A 25,468-nucleotide genomic window follows, 5' to 3' on the forward strand; every position below is an offset into this window, starting at 1 on the left:
TTTATGATTTATTTCACAACGTAAAGTTGGAAGCAAATTCTGTTTTAAAAGTTCACGTTACCTATTGGAAGGTACTCCCACGTCCCCGATTTTGTGGCTACATCAGAAAGACAAAGGTTTTCTCATTTACCAATATGAATCGAAACAGATATGTGTGAGGCCTCTTAACTCATTAGTTTAACCATGAGCATTTGGAGTACTTGTGCCATACTGCATATTCATGAAAGCAGACTCACTTATTAATTAAAGCAAACTTATTGGGTGTTTGAGAGCCCTTTCACAATGAAAATCCATCTAATAATTTTCATGAATAATTATATTTCTATTGTGATCAAAACTGAAATTTTTAATTTAAATGGAAAAATCTCATTTTGCTCAAATGAGAGACTGAAAAAAAATATGGGGCAATGAAACTAATGCAGTCTGCATTTCTTCAACAACCAAGTCACATTTCACATCACTGACTCAGAGACTGGACATGTTGATACCTTTTTCTCTTCTGTGTGTCCTTAACAGGATGGCAGAACCCCAGTGGTAAAAAGATCTTAAGATTGTGCTTGTAACCACAGGACCTCCTGTCCAATTAGCAGACAAAGACATTCCTTCTGGATTCAGTCAAAGAAAGTATTCCAACAAAAAGAACCATTTTCAGGAGGTATACGATGTGTTGAGCTCTTCAGACATATCAACTGGTTTAATCCCCACAGAAACCTTATGAGGCAAATACAGTAATCCCCATTTAGTAGATGAGCAAACTGAGGTTTGGAAAAACAACCATTTACCCAAATCTGCACATCTGGGAGGGCATCCCTGGTGGCTCAGTGGTAAGGTATCCGCCTGCCAAAGCAGGAGAAGCAGGCTTGATCCTTGGGTCAGGAAGACTCCGGGGAGAAGGAAATGGCAACCCATTCCAATATTTTTGCATGGGAAATCCCATGTACAGAGGAGCCTGATGGGCTACAGTCCGTGGGGTTGCAAAAGAATTGGATACAACTCAGCTGCTAAACAACAACAACACAGCTGGGAAATGGCAGAACTCAGATGGGAACCCAGTTCTGCTTAAAGCTAAAGTATTCCCTGCTGCTCTACACATCAAACCCCTGCAGAGGATGTCCACACTGACAGGAAAAGCTAAGGTATCGTTTCCCTGGGGGGCTGATGTGAGGCTGCACAAAGGGACTCAGTCAGGTCATCCAGGCTTGGGTGTACACTGCCGTCCCCACCTGGGGCTGATCACTGCCCCTCTGGGAGAGTGAAGCCTGTCTAGCAGGGGTTGGGATGGGGCTGTTAAGAAATACCACAAGAACGGGGGAGGAGCCAAGATGGCGGAGGAGTAGGACGGGGAGAACACTTTCTCCCCCACAAATTCATCAAAAGAGCATTTAAACATCGAGTAAATTCCACAAAACAACTTCCGAATGCCGGCAGAGGACATCAGGCACCCAGAAAAGCAGCCCAACTCTTCGAAAGGAGGTAGGAAAAAATATAAAAGACAAAAAAAGAGACAAAAGAGGGAGGGACGGAGTTCCGTCCCGGGAAGGGAGTCTTAAAAAGAGAGAAGTTTCCAAACACCAGGAAACCCTCTCACTGCCGAATCTGTGCCGAGCTTTGGAAGCACAGAGGGCAACATAAAAGGGAGGGGAGAAAAAAAAAAATAAACAATTAAAAATCGCGGATTGTGAGCCCTACGGGAACTCCCCCAGCGGAGAAGCAGCGCAGATGCCTGCACACGGCATTAGCAAGCGGGGGCTGGGCAGGGAAGTGCGGCGCGGGCTGTGTCCCTTAGAGTAAGAATCGGGCCAAATGTCTTGAGCGCTATCTGAGCGAAATAATTTGGGCTAGCAAACCAGACTGTGGGATATCTACCACGCGAAAAGCCAGCCCTAACCTAAGACACCGCCAGGCCCGCGCACAGAACAAAGGACTGAACAGAGATAGCCGGCTGCAGACCTCCCCCTCCGGTGACAGGCAACCAGAGCCGGAAGGGGGCAATCGCAGCCCCAGAGAGACACTATCTATAAAACTGTAAGCAGGCTTCTTTGCTAACTAAAACTTCTTGGGGGTCTGGACGGTCAACATCTGCCTGAGAAGGTGCGCCGGTTTTACACCCAGATAACCGAGTGGCGGGGAGGCGATAAGTCGCAGCATTGGCGCCCGCCAAGCACCTCATCGCCTGAGCTGCTCGACCTGGGAAGAACACAAAACGCAGGCCCAACCGAGTCTGCGCCTCTGAGGACTACCCGAGTGCCTGAACCTGAGCGGCTTGGACCTGGGAGCTCAGTCCAGGGCCGGCCTCTGATTGTTCCCGGCGGAACAACCTAGAGCCCAAGCAGTGTGGGCAGGGAGGTTACACGCGCCGTGAGCGGGGGCAGACCCAGTGTGGCCGAGGCACTTCGAGCGCACGCCAGTGTTATCTGTTTGCAGCATCCCTCCCTCCCTCCCCACAGCGCGGCTGAACAAGTGAGCCTAAATTAAAAAAAAAAAAAAAAAAAAAAAATAGGGTCCTCCACCGTCCCCTTTGTGTCAGGGCGGGAACCAGACACTGAAGAGACCAGCAAACAGAAGAAGCTCTAACAGAGGGAAACGCCTTGGAAGCTACAGGCCATAGATTAAAACCCTGTGGTTACTACGGATTACATAGGAAGGGGCCTATAGATCTTGACAAATATAAGTCGGACTAAGGAACTGCCAAAAATGAACTGAACCCACAATACTCACAACAAAACCAGAGAAAGACCTAGATATATTTTTACTATTTTTACGATCAATCTTTCTTTCTTTCTTTTTTTTTTAATTAAAAAAAAATTTTTTTTAAGTCCTCTATTGTCCTTTAATTTTCACTTTTATAACTATTACTTTGCAAAAAAAAAAAAAAAAGACCCTATTTTTTTTTTTTTTCTTCTTCAGCAAACTTCATATATATATTTTATAATTTTTTGACCGTGGTTTTTTTTTTTTTTTTTTTTTTTCATTTTTCTTTTTCTTCTTTTCTTTAACATTGCATTTTTGAAATTCCAAACTCTACTCTAGATTTTTAATTTTAGCCTTTTGATATATGTTATCAATTTTGTACCTATAGTTTTTTTCATAATTGCTGTGACTTTTTTTTTTTTTTTTCCTCTGTTTCTTTCTCTTCTTCTTTTATATAACATCGTATATCTGCAATTCCAAACTCTACTCAAGATTTTTAATTTATGCTTTTTGGTATTTGATATCAATTTTGTACCTGTATTTTCTTTGTAATTTTTGTGACATTGTTTTTGTTGGTTTGTTTGTTTTCTCTCTTTATTTTTCTTCTTCTTCTTCTTTTTTTTTTTTTTTTTTTTAACGTTGTATTTTTGAAATTCCAAACTCTACTCTGGATTTTTAATTTTTGCTGTTTGGTATTAGTTATCAATTTTGTACCTGTAGTTTCTTTATTACTTTCACGACCTTGTTTGTTTTTCTTTGTTCGTTTTTTCTCTCTTTCTTTTCCTTCTCCTTTTCATTAACATCGCATTTTTGAAATTCCAAACTCTACTCTAATTTCTAATTTTTGTTTTTATGTATTTGTTACCAATTTTGTACCTTTAAGAACCCAATCTTCAGGACCCATTTTTCACTAGTGTACGAGATTACTGGCTTGACTGCTCTCTCTCCCTTTGGACTCTCCATTTTCTCCACCAGGTCACCTGTATCTCCTCCCTAACCCCTCTCTACTCTACCCAACTCTGTGAATTTCTGTGTGTTCCAGACGGTGGAGAACACTTAAGGAACTGATTACTGGCTGGATCTGTCTCCCGCCTTTTCATTTCCCCCTTTTATCCTTCTGGCCACCTCTGTCTCCTGCCTCCTTCTTCTCTTCCCTGTATAACTCCGTGAACATCTCTGAGTGGTCCAGTTGTGGAGTGCACATAAGGAAGTGACTACTGGCTAGCCCACTCTCTCCACTATTGATTCCACCTCATCTCATTTGGGTCACCTCTAACTCCCTCCTCCCTCTTCTCTTCTCCATGTAACGCTGTGAACCTCGCTGAGTGACCCTCACAGTAGAGAAACTTTTCATCTTTAACGTAGATGTTTTATCAGTGGTGCTGTATAGAAGGAGAAGTTTTGAAACTACTGTAAAATTAAGACCGATAACTGGAAGTAGGAGGCTTAAGTCCAATCCCTGACTCCAGGGAACTCCTGACTCCAAGGAACATTAATTGACAGGAGCTCATCAAACGCCTCCATACCGACACTGAAACCAAGCACCACACAAGGGCCAACAAGTTCCAGGGAAAGACATAACAAGCAAATTCTCCAGCAACAAAGGAACACAGCCCTGAGCTTCAAGATACAGGCTGCCCAAAGTCACCCCAAAACCATAGACATCTCATAACTCATTACTGGACATTTCATTACACTCCAGAGAGAAGAAATACAGCTCCATCCACCAGAACATCGACACAAGCTTCCCTAACCAGGAAACCTTGACAAGCCACCTGTACAAACCCACACACAGCGAGGAAACGCCACAATAAAGAGAACTCCACAAACTGCCAGAATACAGAAAGGACACCCCAAACTCAGCAATTTAAACAAGATGAAGAGACAGAGGAATAGCCAGCAGATAAAGGAACAGGATAAATGCCCACCAAACCAAACCAAAGAGGAAGAGATAGGGAATCTACCTGATAAAGAATTCCGAATAATGATAGTGAAATTGATCCAAAATCTTGAAATTAAAATGGAATCACAGATAAATAGCCTGGAGGCAAGGATTGAGAAGATGCAAGAAAGGTTTAACAAGGACTTAGAAGAAATAAAAAAGAGTCAATATATAATGAATAATGCAATAAGTGAAATTAAAAACACTCTGGAGGCAACAAATAGTAGAATAACAGAGGCAGAAGACAGGATTAGTGAATTAGAAGATAGAATGGTAGAAATAAATGAATCAGAGAGGATAAAAGAAAAACGAATTAAAAGAAATGAGGACAATCTCAGAGACCTCCAGGACAATATTAAACGCTACAACATTCGAATCATAGGGGTCCCAGAAGAAGAAGACAAAAAGAAAGACCATGAGAAAATACTTGAGGAGATAATAGTTGAAAACTTCCCTAAAATGGGGAAGGAAATAATCACCCAAGTCCAAGAAACCCAGAGAGTCCCAAATAGGATAAACCCAAGGCGAAACACCCCAAGACACATAGTAATCAAATTAACAAAGATCAAACACAAAGAACAAATATTAAAAGCAGCAAGGGAAAAACAACAAATAACACACAAGGGAATTCCCATAAGGATAACAGCTGATCTTTCAATAGAAACTCTTCAAGCCAGGAGGGAATGGCAAGACATACTTAAAATGATGAAAGAAAATAATCTACAGCCCAGATTATTGTACCCAGCAAGGATCTCATTCAAGTATGAAGGAGAAATCAAAAGCTTTTCAGACAAGCAAAAGCTGAGAGAATTCTGCACCACCAAACCAGCTCTCCAACAAATACTAAAGGATATTCTCTAGACAGGAAACACAAAAATTGTGTATAAATTCGAACCCAAAACAATAAAGTAAATGGCAACGGGGTCATACTTATCAGTAATTACCTTAAACGTAAATGGGTTGAATGACCCAACCAAAAGACAAAGACTGGCTGAATGGATACAAAAACAAGACCCCTGCATATGTTGTCTACAAGAGACCCACCTCAAAACAGGGGACACATACAGACTGAAAGTGAAGGGCTGGAAAAAGATTTTCCATGCGAATAGGGACCAAAAGAAAGCAGGAGTAGCAATACTCATATCAGATAAAATAGACTTTAAAACAAAGACTGTGAAAAGAGACAAAGATGGTCACTACATAATGATCAAAGGATCAATCCAAGAAGAAGATATAACAATTATAAATATATATGCACCCAACACGGGAGCACCGCAGTATGTAAGACAAATGCTAACAAGTATGAAAGAAGAAATTAACAATAACACAATAATAGTGGGAGACTTTAATACCCCACTCACACCTATGGACAGATCAACTAAACAGAAAATTAACAAGGAAACACAAACTTTAAACGATACAATAGACCAGTTAGACCTAATTGATATCTATAGGACATTTCATCCCAAAACAATGAATTTCACCTTCTTCTCAAGAGCACATGGAACCTTCTCCAGGATAGATCACATCCTGGGCCATAAAGCTAGCCTTGGTAAATTCAAAAAAATAGAAATCATTCCAAGCATCTTTTCTGACCACAATGCAGTAAGATTAGATCTCAATTACAGGAGAAAAACTATTAAAAAATCCAACATATGGAGGCTGAACAACACGCTGCTGAATAACCAACAAATCACAGAAGAAATCAAAAAAGAAATCAAAATTTGCATAGAAACGAATGAAAATGAAAACACAACAACCCAAAACCTGTGGGACACGGTAAAAGCAGTCCTAAGGGGAAAGTTCATAGCAATACAGGCACACCTCAAGAAACAAGAAAAAAGTCAAATAAATAACCTAACTCTACACCTAAAGCAACTAGAAAAGGAAGAAATGAAGAACCCCAGGGTTAGTAGAAGGAAAGAAATCTTAAAAATTAGAGCAGAAATAAATGCAAAAGAAACAAAAGAGACCATAGCAAAAATCAACAAAACCAAAAGCTGGTTCTTTGAAAGGATAAATAAAATTGACAAACCATTAGCCAGACTCATCAAGAAACAAAGGGAGAAAAATCAAATCAATAAAATTAGAAATGAAAATGGAGAGATCACAACAGACAACACAGAAATACAAAGGATCATAAGAGACTACTATCAACAATTATATGCCAATAAAATGGACAACGTGGAAGAAATGAACAAATTCTTAGAAAAGTACAACTTTCCAAAACTCGATCAGGAAGAAATAGAAAATCTTAACAGACCCATCACAAGCACGGAAATTGAAACTGTAATCAAAAATCTTCCAGCAAACAAAAGCCCAGGTCCAGACGGCTTCACAGCTGAATTCTACCAAAAATTTAGAGAAGAGCTAACACCTATCCTGCTCAAACTCTTCCAGAAAATTGCAGAGGATGGTAAACTTCCAAACTCATTCTATGAGGCCACCATCACCCTAATACCAAAACCTGACAAAGATCCCACAAAAAAAGAAAACTACAGGCCAATATCACTGATGAACATAGATGCAAAAATCCTTAACAAAATTCTAGCAATCAGAATCCAACAACACATTAAAAAGATCATACACCATGACCAAGTGGGCTTTATCCCAGGGATGCAAGGATTCTTCAATATCCGCAAATCAATCAATGTAATACACCACATTAACAAATTGAAAAATAAAAACCATATGATTATCTCAATAGATGCAGAGAAAGCCTTTGACAAAATTCAACATCCATTTATGATCAAAACTCTCCAGAAAGCAGGAATAGAAGGAACCTACCTCAACATAATCAAAGCTATATATGACAAACCCACAGCAAACATTATCCTCAATGGTGAAAAATTGAAAGCATTTCCTCTAAAGTCAGGAACAAGACAAGGGTGCCCACTTTCACCATTACTATTCAACATAGTTTTGGAAGTTTTGGCCACAGCAATCAGAGCAGAAAAAGAAATAAAAGGAATCCAAATTGGAAAAGAAGAAGTAAAGCTCTCACTGTTTGCAGATGACATGATCCTCTACATAGAAAACCCTAAAGACTCCACCAGAAAATTACTAGAACTAATCAATGACTATAGTAAAGTTGCAGGATATAAAATCAACACACAGAAATCCCTTGCATTCCTATACACTAATAATGAGAAAACAGAAAGAGAAATTAAGGAAACAATTCCATTCACCATTGCAACGGAAAGAATAAAATACTTAGGAATATATCTACCTAAAGAATCTAAAGACCTATATATAGAAAACTATAAAACACTGGTGAAAGAAATCAAAGAGGACACTAACAGATGGAGAAATATACCATGTTCATGGATTGGAAGAATCAATGTAGTGAAAATGAGCATACTACCCAAAGCAATCTATAGATTCAATGCAATCCCTATCAAGCTACCAACAGCATTCTTCACAGAGCTAGAACAAATAATTTCACAATTTGTATGGAAAAACAAAAAACCTCGAATAGCCAAAGCGATCTTGAGAAAGAAGAATGGAACTGGAGGAATCAACCTACCTGACTTCAGGCTCTACTACAAAGCCACAGTTATCAAGACAGTATGGTACTGGCACAAAGACAGAAATATAGATCAATGGAACAAAATAGAAAGCCCAGAGATAAATCCACGCACATATGGACACCTTATCTTTGACAAAGGAGGCAAGAATATACAATGGATTAAAGACAATCTCTTTAACAAGTGGTGCTGGGAACTCTGGTCAACCACTTGTAAAAGAATGAAACTAGAACACTTTCTAACACCATACACAAAAATAAACTCAAAATGGATTAAAGATCTAAACGTAAGACCAGAAACTATAAAACTCCTAGAGGAGAACATAGGCAAAACACTCTCTGACATACATCACAGCAGGATCCTCTATGACCCACCTCCCAGAATATTGGAAATAAAAGCAAAAATAAACAAATGGGACCTAATTAACCTTAAAAGCTTCTGCACATCAAAGGAAACTATTAGCAAGGTGAAAAGACAGCCTTCAGAATGGGAGAAGATAATAGCAAATGAAGCAACTGACAAACAACTAATCTCGAGAATATACAAGCAACTCCTACAGCTCAACTCCAGAAAAATAAATGACCCAATCAAAAAATGGGCCAAAGAACTAAATAGACATTTCTCCAAAGAAGACATAAAGATGGCTAACAAACACATGAAAAGATGCTCAACATCACTCATTATCAGAGAAATGCAAATCAAAACCACTATGAGGTACCATTTCACACCAGTCAGAATGGCTGCAATCCAAAAGTCTACAAGTAATAAATGCTGGAGAGGGTGTGGAGAAAAGGGAACCCTCTTACACTGTTGGTGGGAATGCAAACTAGTACAGCCACTATGGAGAACAGTGTGGAGATTCCTTAAAAAACTGGAAATAGACATGCCTTATGATCCAGCAATCCCACTGCTGGGCATACACACTGAGAAAACCAGAAGGGAAAGAGACACGAGTACCCCAATGTTCATCGCAGCACTGTTTATAATAGCCAGGACATGGAAGCAACCTAGATGTCCATCAGCAGATGAATGGATAAGAAAGCTGTGGTACATATACACAATGGAGTATTATTCAGCCATTAAAAAGAATACATTTGAATCAGTTCTAATGAGGTGGATGAAACTGGAGCCTATTATACAGAGTGAAGTAAGCCAGAAAGAAAAACACCAATACAGTATACTAACGCATATATATGGAATTTAGAAAGATGGTAACAATAACCCTGTGTACGAGACAGCAAAAGAGACACTGATGTATAGAACAGTCTTATGGACTCTGTGGGAGAGGGAGAGGGTGGGAAGATTTGGGAGAATGGCATTGAAACATGTAAATATCATGTATGAAATGAGTTGCCAGTCCAGGTTCGATGCACGATACTGGATGCTTGGGGCTGGTGCACTGGGACGACCCAGAGGGATGGAATGGGGAGGGAGGAGGGAGGAGGGTTCAGGATGGGGAACACATGTATACCTGTGGCGGATTCATTTTGATATTTGGCAAATCTAATACAGTTATGTAAAGTTTAAAAATAAAATAAAATTAAAAAAAAAAAAAAAAAAAAAAAAAGAAATACCACAAGAACGAATATGTGAACCTCTGTCCACGGTGTACACCGGAAGGCCCTTAACCATTTCCCCTGTAGGCTCCAGGAGTACACAGACATGCCTTTTTTAAAAACTATATCTGCAAGGAATTCTCTGGCAGTCCAGTGGTTAGGACTCTGAGCTTTCATCACTGATGGTCTGGGTTTGATCCCTGGTCAGGGAACTAAGATCCCACAAGTCACACAGTATGGCCAAAAATAAATAATGTGTGCTTAGTCACTCAATTGTGTCCGACTCTTTGCAATCCCATGGACTATAGCCCACCAGGCTTCTCTGTTCATGGGATTCTCCAGGCAAGAATACTGGAGTGGGTTGCCATGCCCTCCTCCAGGGAATCTTCCCGACCCAGGGATCAAACCTAGGTCTTCTGCATTGCAGGTGGATTCTTTACCATCTGAGCCAAAACAAATACTAAGATAAAATAAAATCTGGTAGGGCAGACATAGTATTTTTTTTAAATTATATCTGCAAACTTATTTTTTTCTCCCAATGGTTGGTGCTTAGTACTGAAATATGTTTCCAGATATGATGAAGGGCTGCTTTCTAAATGCCTGTGTCAACAGTTAAAGATTAATCCTGATCCTACACATAGAGAAAATCAACTGGAGAAGAGCTGGAGGTTGTGTGTGGCCTATGGAGAAGTTTACCAAACACTGTTACATTTGTTCACAGAATTAGAAATTGCATCGCAGATGGAGTGCAGGCTCTGCAAAACACTGCTTAAGCAGGATTCTGCGCCAAATCAACAAATGAGCCTAATTCTGAAATGAAATCTTCAGAGTTCCTCCAAATCTTATTTTCAGACTTCTTTATCATTTGCTTTTTGCTTTTGCTTTCAACAACAACAGACCTAACTGACATAAAATAAAAGCTCAACCGAAAGACAGATTGAATCCACTTTTCCCATCATAAAACTTGAAGCCTGATTTAACAATTTGATTTAAATTTGATATATCAAAATCATTTGATTTAACAGTTTGGGAATTCCACAGGAGGATAAACATGTATGTCACGGACAAACTTAAATGTTCCAAAATCAAGACAAAATACAAAGCCCTAAAAATGACCCTCTTTAGGCAGTTGCTCTACATCATAAAAAATAATAGAAGTAAGAATGCTTCCCCACAAAACCGTCAGCTGTACTGTACCAACGAAGGTGTGGACTGGCCTAGATGTCATGTTAATAGAGGGATGCAGATTCCACCTATGAAATCCTGTGTGGCCATGAAATATGACCACAAGGACTGCACAGCACTTGGAAAAACATTTTTGATAAAAAGGTTGAAATACACAGAGGCAAGGTGTAAATAGTGTGCACACTTAGAGATATATGAATCTGTACATCCAAACAAAGACTGGAGAAAATCATGCAAAAGGTTACATAGTCCTTGTTTTAGGGTGGTGGGATCATCAATAACATTAACCATGTTAGACTAGCACACATCTTGGTTATTTAAATTTAAAGAAAAAAGGAGGAAGGGGAAGGGTTGCCAAGCAGGCATGCTAATTCCCAACAGTGGGTATAACACCCTAAAGGAGGGTGAGTTGAGAAGCTCCTAAGCAAAGAGAAAAGGGTTTGAAAGAACTCTATCTCCCACCAACACCTAACAATGCCTAGTCGGGGGTCAGGAGTCAGAATTACAAGGGAAAAGGGGGAAATGTATAGAAATCTGTGGTGAAAGAGAAGGCTCCCTGAAGGTACAGGATTATACCAAAGCTCTGTGGGGCCTTGACACTTAAGAACAGTGAGATCCAAGGCTCAGAGTTCACCCTGGGCTGCACAGAATATTCTGTCCAGCCCTCCCCTCTCTCCCTGAATCACCATGGCCCCTCCCCACAGGTTGAGCAGTGCTCTTAGCCCCATCTCATGTGTAGAGAACTGAGGTTCTGGAGCCGCCTGGGCTACACAGCAGCAGGTGGTAGAGGCTGCTATAAACTGAATGCTTGTGCCCCTCACTCCCTGCAATTCATGTGTTGAAACCTAATCCCCAATATGATGGTATTAGGAGATGGGGGCTTTGAGAGGGGGTTAGGACATGGGAGTGGAGCCCTTACAAATGGAATTAGTATGCTTATAAAAGAGACGCCAGCATCCCAGGTTGCTCAGTGGTAAAGAATCAGCCTGCCAACACAGAAGACGCAGCTTCCATTCCTGAGTCGGGAAGATCCCCTGGAGTAGGAAACGGCAACCCACTGCGGTATTCTTGCCTGGAGAATCCCATGGACAGAGGAGACTGGTGGGCTACAGTCTATGGGGTCACAGAGTCAGACACAACTTATTGACTGAAAAACAACAACAAAAAAGAGACCCTAGAGTGCTCCCTCAACCTTTCTGTCTGCCCTATGAGGACAGAGTGAGAAGACAGCTATCTATGAACCAGGAAGCAGGTCCTCACCAGACATCAAACCTGCTGATACCTTGATTCTGGATTTCCTAGCCTCCGCAACTGTGAGAAATAAGTATCTGTTGTTTAAGCCATCCAGTTTTGTAACAGCAGCTTGAACAGATGAAAGACAGTGGACTTCTGAGTTCTTGTCCAGAGTACCTCCTCTTCAGACTCAGGCCCCTCAAGGCCACCATTACCTACAGCACCAGGCAAAGCTGAGCAACCTCCTGGCCTCACTGCTCCAGGTCACCGAGACTCAGGCACCCCAACACTCCTCAGCCAGGCCAGAGAGCAGCCTCCTTCCTCACAAGTACACTCCTATGGGGAGAACACTCCCTGGGAAGCGGATGGAAGTGGGCTGAGGAAGGTGGGCCCTGGGAGCAGGTGGTCCTGACTGCCCTCGGCTGGACATGAAACTCATACAAAGGGTGCAGAAGACACACCCTCCCTTATCACTCCTCCTGCCAAAGACTTCTGCTGCCCTGAGAGAGCCTAGGTCTGGCCTGTGTGCCCAAAACAGGTCATGGCCTTCCTCTCAGTGACATTTCTCCCTTGTAAAACAAGGACAATAACTTTTGTCTTCCAAAACTCATGATGCTGTTGTGGGGAAGTTTTAAGATTTAAAGTTATCCTATAACTTGTTAAGCTCACATTTTGTGAGCATACTATATTCAGAGAAATACAGATTTTGATACAACCACAGATAAACCCCAATTTATCAACATACATAAACACCTACAAAACAAGTATCTACCAACCTACAGCCTATCCCATTTGATCAAAAATCTTTTAGCTGGATGTCAAGTAATGGAGGAAGAATTTCTCCAGTATGTGGCTCCAGCTTGTTGCCCCAGCCCCTCTCCTGTTATTCCTTGGATGATCATCTACTTGATTTGACTGGCCCCGTGTCTTCTTCCTCTTCTTCTAATAACAACACTCCAAATTGCCCTTTAGGGGCCATCCTCCACTCCCAGTCCTTTCAGCTCCAGTGGGGTACACACAGATGTGCACAGGTGCACAATCCATCCCCCCACCCCCAGACCCCGTGACTGGAGAGGCTGCCTGGCTCATCTCAGTGACCAGTTGAGGCAAACCATATCGACCACTGGAGTGATTCAGTGATATTGGGAAAGAGAACCTCTAACACGGAGGGTATGGACTTGGAGCTGCTGGCAGCTGCTGCCGTTTCATGGGAAGAGAAAGGGGATCTTTGACAGATACAGAGCCAACGCAAAGAAACACAAAATCAAGGCACTTCTAACTGTGCCTTATTGCAGAAGGAAATGGCAACCCACTCCAGTGTTTTTGCCTGGAGAATCCCAGGGACGAGGGAGCCTGGTGGGCTGCCATCTATGGGGTCGCACAGAGTCGGACATGACTGAAGCGACTTAGCAGCAGCAGCAACTGTGCCTGAGCAGATATTACCCCGGACATTTCAGTTACTCAAGCCAATGAATTCCCTTTTTAATTAAGCCAGTGAGAGTCGGGGTCCTGTCACAGTACTATTTGATAGAATAAGGATCCAAAGACAACTAGAAAGGTGGAACCTAATGAGATGATGCTCAACAAAGGTAAAGAAACATCCTGCTCTGGGGACCATATTGTAACTGTACACACTTTAGAAGGGGATTTGGAGGTCATGGTGAGATATGGATGTTGAAAAAAACCAAGGGGGCCTACAGTTGGGGCTGGGGTGAGGAGGGGAAGCAGAGCTGTCTGGGCACACCTGATGGGTACAAGGCGCCACATATAGATTCAGGTTTACTGATCTCCTCGGTCCTCAGAGCAGCTAGGACAGGTCCCTCTGGCCCGAGGCACCTCTTCCACTCACTGCACAGTAACGTGCGGGTGTTATCATTTTTGTGTGTGCCGTGATGTGGAAAGAGTTGGAAAGCAGGACCCTAGAGTGCCATCCCCAGCCACTCCAGCCAGTCATCTTGGGATCAGAACAGGAGGCGCTTAAGGGTTCAAGATCACAAACTACAAAGGATTGTGCCAGAGAGAATCCCAAACGATCAACCTTGTCTTTGACTATGGCTAGAGGCAGAGCTGGAGAGCAGGACCTTGAAGGAAACAGAAATTTCGCAGCTGGAGAGTGTCCCCAAAGTGTGCAGCAGTGAAGAGGATATGGTGATGAGAACTGTGGCGCCACAGTTTGATGATTCTCCCCTCCCCTACCCCCACTCTTGTCCTCCTAGTGGGGCAACATTCTAGGGCACCCACCTGCCACTGTTAGTCGCTCCCTAATAGCCATTCCTAGGCTCCATTCCACACAAAGCTACAATTTTCTTCCACTGGCAACATGCCCAGGCTCAGAGGATGTACCAAACTCGGCCAAAGTCTCCTGGGGCAACCCCATTACCCTTGACAGGTCCCGATTCTCGCTGGTGGCTCTAAGGAAATTTCCCTGACTCAAATAAAGGAGAAAGCCTCTCGAGAAGATGGCTTTTTCTTGCCCTCTTCCCTTCTACCTTGGCTATTCCTTGGCTACACAGGCTTGGGGCTGCAGCAGCCATCTTGTGGCCATGAGAATGGCAGATAATAACCTGGAACCCAGTCATGGCCAAGTCATGGAACTGACCCAAGGTCTGCAGCCTGCCTTTCAGGCTTCTCTGGTTATGTAAGCGAATTCAACAACTGTATTGTTTAAGGGATCGCACTTGGGTATTTTGGTGAAAGTGAAAGTCCCTCAGTTGTGTCCAACTCTTTTCGACCCCCATGGACTACACATTCCATGGAATTCTCCAGGCCAGAATACTGTAGTGGGTAGTCTTTCCCTTCTCCAGGGGATCTTCCTGACCCAGGGATCGAACCCAGGTCTCCCACATTGCAGGTGGATTCTTTACCAGCTGAGCCACAAGGGTATTCTGGTACTTGCCATCAAAAGGCTTACTGACCAACACTTTCCATTACCTAATTCGCTCATCACTGCATAGGTAGTTGTGGCCATCATATTAGGAAAGAGGAAGTTGGAGCTCAGGAAGTTGAAGAGGTTAGATGCCAAGACTAGTAAATTGTGGGACTGAAATCCCATTTATCATCTACCCTTCTCTGCCTGCTGGTATAAATTCATTCAGCTTACACATCCCCAACTTCAGGAGTGATGCTGTAAATCTTTAAAGCCAATGCACAGAAGTCCAATTCAACAATTTCAAAATACTTTGTGAAAGGAATACCCTGACAATTGGCTTGTTCTAAACATGCTGCTGTTATTATAAAGCTCTCCTAAACTGCTGCAAAAAGAAAATAAAAAATAAAGTGGAGAAATAAAGTGAACATGCCAGGAAGTAAGTGGAAAGAAGCTTTTTTTGGTTTGGAAACCAGGAAATGTCAAGGAAACAAATGTAGCTATGATTTATACATGGTTTCCAGTTGACCCATGGGATTTAAAAATTGGCATTTTTAAGTGTATACCACAGAGCAATCCTGACAAGTGATAAGCTGCCACAGAGGCCAACAAAGGTCCATTTGATTCTAGGTTTTATGCTAACTTATATATATATATGTGTATATATATATATATAGTTGATGGTAGTGAAGGAAAGGGCTTGAATTTTACCCTGAATCTTTAGGTTTTTCTTATCTTCAAACTGATTGGTCTGGACAAGGGAAGACCAATAGCCAACAAAAAACCCATTGTAAGCTGGAAATAGTTTCCTTTAATACTAAATGTTTCTTTAATCCTTGCATTAAAATTTTTACTGTGGTATAGCTGTTTTACTCTAAAATTTAAGCTTTTGTAATACTTTAACTTAGATATAAGAAATGGGGGGGTTTGATTACTGAGGCAAGCTATTTAAAGCACTTAAAAAGCATCATATCAGATGCTTGTTTTGCATTTATATTTTGGGGTCATACTGAAGATTGTTAAGGACTCTTGCTCCAAGTCTTGCTTATTTTCTGAAAACCATTTATTTCATACCATGGGAAGGGTCTTTAATAATCATGAGTTATCATGAATATTCTTTTTTGTAGCTTCTGTTATCAGGCACATCAATCAGTCCCAAAGAAGTTATTTCAGGGTTCCGTTCCCAAGGGAACAAAGACAGTGGGTTCCATGTTAACAGTGGCTTTTGTAGGCTTATTTTTATTTTTCTGACATGAAAGTTGTGTATAGTTGGCAAGGATTTCTCTTCTCTGAAAACAAGCTTGTTGGTAAAAGGACAAGCTGCAGGCACCGTCACATACACAACCACTTCAGCACAGGCTGAAAGGATGCTTCCTGAGAACAATTAGAACTGAAAAACATGTTCAAGTACAAATGTGCTTTCTTTAAGAGATTTTTCAGTTTATCGTTTATTTGTCTTTGATATTGAATAGTTTTTTTAAGTTATATTCAGATCTATTTAAAGCCAATTACCAACTCCCACTACTGCACTTCCCGCAGTCCCCTCATCTCAGCCAGGGGCTCTCAGGGTCACTGTCCAGGCTGTGGACATTTCCCATCCAGCGACATCTGTGAGAAGAATGGCTAGAAGGAACAGCCTGGCACCCGGGGAAAGAGATGCCTTTGCACAGGGACACGCAAACAGCCAGAAGCTCAGCCCTGACTGCATTCGTAGTGTGGCATCTCAGACGCTCCAAGTAGAGACTCCTCCACATCAAGTCTGGTTAGCTGAGATGCGTCCTATGCTAAAGGTATAGCCTGCAGAATGGAACAGCAAATTTCAAGTGAAAATCCCAGGATTTGACATTTTCCTTCACCTTACCACTGAAGAAGAGAAAAGGGGGTAGTGGTAGAGAGAGAGAGAGAATACTCTGTCTAGTAACTCCTTGGAAGCAGGATGAAGCAACTGCAATCTCTCCTATGACCTGCGTAGTTCAGGCCTTAATCCACACTTCTCAGTGGTGGCTGCTTTCCTAGGACCCTCCTCCCTGTTGGAATGGACACAATTTGCAAGTTCCTCATAAAAAGTTTTACCGGGATTTCTGATGTACTCAATCAAACTTAATAGTTTATTTTTTTCTAAGTAAGAGGGGCCCCCTATTCAAAAGAACAGCCATGATTATTGCACTAACAGGTAGAAATTGTACTAGCCTTCCATAAATCAGCTCAACACCCTAGTCTCTAAGGATTTGCCAAAAGAGAATGGGCTGCAACTATGAAACCAACACCAGGTGTTGCCAGCAGTGCTCCAGAAAGATTTCTGAAGTCTACAAGCACTCTCAGGAGGAACGTAGAAAATCATTTCATGAAGCAGCAATTTTGCCCAAAACCAAGCTAGAAGAGATGTAATACTGGCTTAAAATGACTAAGAAATAGGTATAGTGATCAAGAAGGCATGTTGCAGTCTTCTCCCGCTCTCTTTAAAGAACTCAAATCAACTCAACAATGGATACACAGCTCATTACTAAAGATCACAGATGAGCACAATTCAGGGGACTCCACAGTAACAAGCCTACCCTTCCTCTCCCCTACCTTGAAACTCTGTAGTGCTTTTCACACTATAGTTAAGGATGTCCTTTGAAGGCTTCCCTGAGAGTCCCTTGGACTGCAAGGAGATCCAACCAGTCCATTCTGAAGGAGATCAGCCCTGGGATTTCTTTGGAAGGAATGATGCTGAAGCTGAAACTCCAGTACTTTGGCCACCTCATGCGAAGAGTTGACTCATTGGAAAAGACTCTGATGCTGGGAGGGATTGAGGGCAGGAGGAGAAGGGGACAACAGAGGATGAGATGGCTGGATGGCATCACTGACTCGATGGACGTGAGTCTGAGTGAACTCCGGGAGTTGGTGATGGACAGGGAGGCCTGGCCTGCTGCGTTCATGGCGTCGCAAAGAGTTGGACATGACTGAGTGACTGAACGGAACTGAACTGGTGGCTCAGATGGTAAAGAATCTGCCTGCAATGCGAGAGACCAGGGTTCGATCCCTGGGTGGGGAAGATGCCCTGGAGAAGGACATGGCAACCCACTCCAGTATTCTTGATTGGGAAATCTCAAGGACAGAGGAGCCTAGCAGGCTACAGTCCATGGGGTCCCCAAGTGTGGGACAGGGCTGAGTGACTAACACTTTGGGGAGTATGCTGGGGATCTCCGGTTAGACGCCTTTCCTAGGAAGTAGAGGATGGCTCAGGCAAGGGAGCACCACAGCACAGCCAGGGGTGTGCCGGCCAGTCTACCACCACCATTCTATTGGGAAGTGCCCCACTGCACAGAAGGTGGAGGTTTTGATCAACATGATGGGTGCAAGTTTGAAGTCCCAAATGTGGCTTCTGCTTTGAAGACGTATAACAGCAACCTTAACAGAAGTGTCACAGAATCTCATATGACACTTCTAGCAAGGAAACTCAAGATCTGCTGTGTCCACAATACCCAGGTGGCATCGCCCAGATGGAGTCAACACAAACTAGAATCTGGGTTTTCTGGCTCTGTTTTTTCTTCCCCTCATCCTCCCAAGCTGATGTTGGCATCCCCAAAAGTCTCCATCGCTCTGAGTGCGCACGGAGCCCAAGGAGCCCTAGGCACAGCATAGCACCCCCAAGATGGAGCTGCTCCGAAACACTTTCCTGACGGGTCAGAGGGTGGACAGGGCAGGCTGAATTGACCATGTCCCTCCAAGGACCCTGGACCGGGTCTGACAGACGTTTCCCGCCACCAGGAAACCTCTGGTCTGCTGGAGACCCCACACCTCTGCAAGTATATCAGCATTGGGGACAGAAGCTGCTACCACTGACAAGAGTCATCAGACCCCTCCCGAAAGAGCTCCTTCATTATCCCGGCACAGGTAAGAGGGCAGGCGCTTAACGCAGGCGGGAAGCCACCGGTCCAAGCGCGCGCACCCGTGGAAACTCGCCCCTAGATCTGTTACTTCAAAGTCCGCAGTCTTTCCTCTTCCTCCCGCTGCTCGTCCCCGAAACAGTCCAAGCTTGTTTTCCCGCAAGCCGACCCTGAGGCTGGGGCGGGAACTGTAGGACCGATCGCTCGGCCGCCTGCACCCCAGCCTCCACCGCCTCCGACCCCTCCCCGTGCAGCCTGCCGGGACGCACTCGGGCGCTCACCGCTGGCGGGCGACCCCTCCCCAGCGCCACGGCTCCCGGCGCACGGGCACTCCCCGCTCCGCACGATGCCCCTTACCTCACGCAGCAGGCGCTCCAGCCGCGGCTCGGCCCAGGCGGCCAAGGCGTCGGGAGTCCCCGCGCGCAACAGCAGCTCCCGCTCTTCCTCGAGGGCGGCCACCCGGCCCTGTAGCGCGGCCGCCTGGACGGCCAGCAGCAGGCAGGCGACCGCCGAGCTCGCGGAGAGCAGCAGGCACAGCGCGCTCACCGCCCAGGCCCGCGCTCCAGTCGCGGGGCTCACGGGTCCGCCGCCGCCGCCAGCTGCGTCTCCGTTCCGCTTGTCCTCGCAGGCGCGCCGGCCTGGACTCATGGCGCGCTCGTCGAGCATGAGCTCTCGGAGCCGGCGGTGCACAGAGCCCCGGGAAGCGGGCTGAGCGTGTGGGAGCGGTCGGGAGAGCCCGAGGCACGAGGTCGGCCGGGCGCGGGGCTCGGCCTCTGGGCAGCTGCTGGACCGCGGCGCACACCCCCTACCCCGCTGCCAGCTCCTCCACAGCGGCCACTTTGGGCTGTTTCCTCTATGCAAATAGACCCTGCCAGAAAAGGAGCCGGGACCCACCCAGGGGAGGAGCGGCCCCGGCGGCCCGGCGCGGCGAGGGGGCGGGGGCGGGAAGGAAGCCCGCTCCTCCGAGCACCCCCCGAGCGCGCCCGGCGAGCCCAGAGCGTTCAGCACTCACCTCTGCCCTTACCTGCTGTCGGCGTCGGGCTGCACCCACTGCCGCTCCCGCACCCCTGCGACTCCCCAGCCGGAGTTCCAGCTTCAAAATCCCAAGAGGTGTGAGGTGCACCCAGAGGCTGAGAGCGCCTTCTGCAGCCCACCGCTGGCTGCGGCATCACTCATTTCTTGGGAAGATTCCCCTAAACTTGTGAATTAACCTTTGTGACACTTTTTTTAAGAGTTCAAAACTTCAAACCCTAGGGCCAACTTAGTGACTCGTTTCTGGATGGTGCCCTAGCGCCGTTTGGTGGCGGAAAGGGACCTCTTGTGTATTCACACAGACGCAGTTAATCGGGATTGCGCCTGGCAGAGGAGTGAGAATCTTTAATACTCTCCCCATTTATTATGTGCCAGACAATTGTAATAAGTTTTACAATTACTGACCTAGGTAAAGGCTTTCCTTTGAGAAAATTGAGACTTTTAACAAGTGCAAAAGATAGGGGGAAAGAACTCCAACTTTTGATGAGCTGATAGCTTCATTCTGTAATGGAAGCACAAGAAAGTGTTAGTCGCTCAGTCCTGTCCGACTCTGCGGTCCCACGGACTGGTAGCCCGCCAGGTTCCTCTGTCCATGGAATTCTCCAGGCAAGAATACTGGGGTGGGTTGCCATGTCCGTCTCCAGGGGTTCTTCCCAACCCAGGGATTGAACCCGGGTCTCCAGCATTGCTGGCAGATTCTTTACCATCTGAGCCATCAGTGAAGCCCAATGGAAACACAATATGGCCAAAAATAATCATCCAGTATGTACCACATTTAAGCTATACTGTGATTCTGTATATTCTTTAACACGTGGTTAAAGTAGGAAAATCTGAGTGATAATCAAGAGGCTGGAACAGTCTTTTTTAAGAAAGGGGGGCAAGACTGAAGTCAGGCGCATTCTCTGCTGGCTCAAATTCCTACTTGGCATGTTATATCCTAAAATTGGTCCTACATAGTCTCCCACTAACTCTGGTAATACTCAAATAAAAACAACAGACTAACTTAGATCTTTGTAATGTGGGCAAATCCGCAGTGGTTTTTGAGGGGAAAAAAAAGACCTGTTATATCTTCCTGCTCCCTCTCTGGGTATCTTCAGATTTATTAGCTTCTTTGGACACATTACAAGGCTCTTAAAACTGCTGAGGACCTTCAGCTGACATGTTCCTCCTTACTCCCTTAACTTGGAGGAGAAAAGTACCTCTGAGACTGGAGTAAAAGAGGAATGGTTGGCACCTCACCCCTGCAACTTCATAGCTGTGACCTTAGGTGACTTGGGGTTACAGTTGAGTGGTTAGACAGAGAAGGACTTACTAAAATCTAGTGTATGACCAATAAATAGCCTGAAAAGTATTTGCTCAGCAAACTGGATTGTCTTCTTCGAAAAGAGGTCAACACCATATTATAAGTTGGCACTTCGTTCTTGCTACAAACACGTAGGCAAATTGCCCATCAGCTGCATGTATTGTTCACTATATTCCAGAAGCTTCTGTGTATCAAAAAGCCAAGCTCATGGTTCCTTTGGCCTTTGTCCTTGCCTACTGCCTCACTATCTGGAATACCCTGCTCTCGGATCTTTGAGCAAGCTCCTCCTTTAGGTTAAGGTCCTCAGGTCCTTAAACCTTACTGTCTCTGAAAGACCTACCCAGATTGTCCAATCTAAGGAAGCTTCACTGACAGTCTTCAGAAGGATTACTCAGGGGAATCATTTATCACTGTTTGAAGTTACCTCTTTATTAACAAGACAAAGTTACCCCTTTGTCTTGTTCGCCACTGTTTTCTCAAAGAACAGTGCAGGATCTGGCAAATATTTGCCAAGTGAATTAAGGAAAGGTGAAAATATGTTTTCTGTCTACACATCATTTTAAAAGGCAAGGAAGAAAATACTCTATCTTATGTCAGTTAGGGCCCTGGAAGGAAGAGATAGTATTCAGACTGAAGATAGTTTGATTGTAGAGACTGTGAAGCCAACAGGGGATGTGGAAGAAGCATTCTGGTGTATAAACAGTGGGAGGCAATGACTATTTCTCACTGAAATGAGAATAGGGAACTGTTGTTGGAATCCTGTGAATGCTCAGAGCTAAACAAAGGTCGGCTCAAAAGGAGCTGTGTCATTTGACAGGTCTGCAAAACCAAGGCTTGGAAGATAAGAAGCTGGAGATAATCTCTCCTCTTACTCTCTGATCTGTTGGGCCTCCCAGCAGATCAAAACTATTGGGCAGGGGAGCCCAGATGATGTGGTAACAAAGAGGTCAGCCTCCTAAGGGCAGAGAGCTGAGTCAGAGTGGTGGAGGGAAGATCTAGGGGATGGGAATCCACTGCATTCCCTAACATGCATATAGATTACCAAGGTCAGTCTAGCTACTCTTGCCTCTGAAATGGCTAACCTGTCAGCGATAGGCACTAATCCTCAGAGAGACCAACTGGCTGCCGCTGCTGCTGCTAAGTCACTTCAGTCGTGTCCGACTCTGTGCGACCCCATAGACGGCAGCCCACCAGGCTCCCCCGTCCCTGGGATTCTCAGGCAAGAACACTGGAGTGGGTTGCCATTTCCTTCTCCAATGCATGAAAGTGAAAGTGAAGTCGCTCAGTCGTGTCCGACCCTCAGCGATCCCACGGACTGCAGCCCACCAGGCTCCTCCATCCATGGGATTTTCCAGGCAAGAGCACTGGAGTGGGTGCCATTGCCTTCTCCGGACCAACTGGCTACTTTGTGGCAAATCAACTACTTTGGACTCCCTTCATCCCAGAAGGGCCAGCAATTTGTTCCTCACAGGGATGGATAGCTGTTCTAGGTAAGGGCTTGTGTTCCCTGTTTGCAGAGCCTCAGCCCGCACTACTATCTATATAGACTCCGCAATCCACAGTATCCTATATAAACATAGCACCACCAGGAAACCCACTTTACAGCAAAGTAAGTGTGGGAGTGAGCCCATGACCATAGAACCCACTGGTTATATTATATATTACATCCTGCACCAGCCAGAAGCAGCCAGCCTCCCAGAAGACTGGAACTACCTTTTGAAGGCACAACTGAAGCACCAACTCATAGTATTCAGATTCAATACAGTAAAAGACTGCACTGCCATTTTTCAGAATGTGGAATATGCATTAAATGAGGGACCTCTAATGATGCTTCTTTCCCAATAATATGTGGGTTTAGGAACCAAAGGGTAGAAGCAAGAGTAGCCCCATTCACTGTTACTCCCCATGACCAGTGGTGGTGGTGGGGTTACCCTTGCTGTCCTCACCAAGCTGGGCCCTACAGGGTTGAAGATCCTACTTCTACTTCTCTAGAGCGTTACTCTTGCCAGAGCCCACAGCAAGAGTCCATTCAACTATAAGCTATGGCTGCCCCCCAGGGCACTTTGAACTCTGTGTCCAGGGGCCTGAACACAGGGGTAACTGACCCTCATCAGCAGGGAGAGGAGGGCCGTTTTAGTACAGTGGGGGACGTGAGGACTATGGCAGGGACCTGCTAGCACTTCTTTGCCCATCACAATTGCAGCAAGTGCAGCAGTCCCAGCCTGGTGATTGTCAAGGGTCCAGATGCTTCAGGACAAAAGGGATTAACTATTAAACTAATTAACTATTTTATTAAAAAGGGATTACTTAGGTCAGATAGGGTGGATGACCACAACAGAAAATTGTAAATAATATTAATAATGTAGAGATTCAAATATGTTCAAAATGCTGTGTTTAAGAAGGCTCCTCTGTCCATGGGATTCTCTGGGCATGAATACCAGAATGGGTTGCTGTGCCCTTTTCCAGGGGATCTTCCCAACCCAGGAATTGAACCAGAACTTCTTGGGTCTTCTGCACTGGCAGGTGGGTTCTTTACCAACTAGCACCACCTGGGAAGATGTTTAAGAAGGCTGCTGCTGCTAAGTCACTTTAGTCGTGTCCAATTCTGTGTGACCCCATAGATGGCAGCCCACCAGGCTCCTCCATCCCTGGGATTCTCCAGGCAAAAACACTGGAGTGGGTTGCCATTTCCTTCTCCAATGCATGAAAGTGAAAAGTGAAAGTGAAGTCGCTCAGTCATGTCCGACTCAGCGACCCCATGGACTGCAGCCTACCAGGCTCCTCCATCCATGGGATTTTCCAGGCAAGAGTACTGGAATGGGGTGCCATTGCCTTCTCCGAGTACTTAATCATTTTTTTAAAATTTCCAACAAAAATGGCTTAGCTTAAGCTTTAAGGCTTAAAGGGGTAAACTTCAATTACATAAGGAAATTGTTACCTAGAAAAGGCAGCACGACATTATGGGAAAAGCACCAGCGTCTTGGTGTATAATGCCTACATTCCAGTTCTGGCTCCACTACTAGCTCACAGCTACTTACTGTTTCAGACCCTCAATTTTCTAGTTTGTAAAATGGATATACCAACCAGGACTAAATTTACTCTATCTGAAACTAGAAAACTAGAGAAACTGTATGAAATGGCAGTTTTCAAGATACTGGACAGTGATCACAATGAAGGACAGTGATCCTTGGGAAATGGGGGGGGGGGTGGGGGGAATGAAGTGAGCCCAAGGACTGTCCCAGTTTACTCTCTGGAGAGATGTTTCCAGGTGACAGTGCAGGGAGGGGGAGTTAGGCACAGCCACCCTAAGGTGAAGGAGCTACAAGTCCAAAGAGGCTGAGGCAGTTAGAATTTGCAGGGTAAAGGACTGGAGAGCAGAGCTGCAGACAGAGAGAGAACTCTCCATCTGAGATCATGACATTTGTGAAGAAACTACCGGTGCCAGGACAGAACCACTTAGAAGGATGAGACTCTAATTAGAGAGGAAGCAAAGCCTACAGCTCACACTGGCCAGGAACAGCTCTTCTTCCCACCAACCAGCATGGAAAAGCTGACAATTCAGAGGGCAATGGGTAAAGTATGCTAAAGATTTTGCATTAATAGTGGGGATAAACTAGCCCTAGACTAAATGCTGCTCTGGTCCTGTCTAACAGAGCTTAAATCACAAACCTGAAAGGATCAAAATGATTCAAGTAATTTAATCATGTTGCATAATAAAGCTCAAGTAAATATAAAAATACCCAGTATCCAAGAAGGTAAAACAAAAAGCCACAATCACCAGGCACACAAATAAGCAAGAAAATATGACCCATGATATGATAAAAAGCAATGCAAACTCAGAAATGAAAAGACAGTAGCAAGGATATTAAAAGCTATATCAGGATTCCATATGTTCAAGGAAATAAGAGGAGAGATTGAACACATTTAGGAGACACAAAAGATTTTTGTTAAAAGATCTAATTGAGAGATTAAAATGACAACACTTGACATGAAAAATAAACTGAATGGGATTAAAGGCAGAGCAGACACTGCAGAAGATTAATGAACTTGAAACTATAACAATAGAAACTATCCAAAATGAAACAGAGGAAAAAGATTGAAAAATGAAAAAAAAAGAACATCTATTGTCTCTTTAAAAGATAATAGAAGGCTTAAGGCAAAATGGGATTATTTGGAAGGAATGATGCTAAAGCTGAAACTCCAGCACCTTGGCCACCTCATGTGAAGAGCTGACTCACTGGAAAAGACTCTGATGCTGGGA

The 25,468-nt window shown here is 44.3% G+C and overlaps 1 protein-coding gene across 1 annotated transcript in view; it reads right to left on the reverse strand.

Moving 5' to 3' along the window:
- The window catches only part of COL23A1 (collagen type XXIII alpha 1 chain), a 406,818-nt gene extending 386,868 nt beyond the window's left edge, over window positions 1–19,950 (reverse strand). The window contains exon 1 of the mRNA XM_055551748.1: window positions 19,230–19,950. Coding sequence (XP_055407723.1) covers window positions 19,230–19,538 — 309 coding nt within the window. The 5' untranslated portion in view covers window positions 19,539–19,950. The remainder of the gene's footprint in view (window positions 1–19,229) is intronic.
- Between the last annotated feature and the right edge of the window lie 5,518 nt (window positions 19,951–25,468).

Source organism: Bubalus kerabau, chromosome 1 (genome assembly GCF_029407905.1).
Source record: "Bubalus kerabau isolate K-KA32 ecotype Philippines breed swamp buffalo chromosome 1, PCC_UOA_SB_1v2, whole genome shotgun sequence".
NCBI lineage: Eukaryota > Metazoa > Chordata > Mammalia > Artiodactyla > Bovidae > Bubalus > Bubalus kerabau.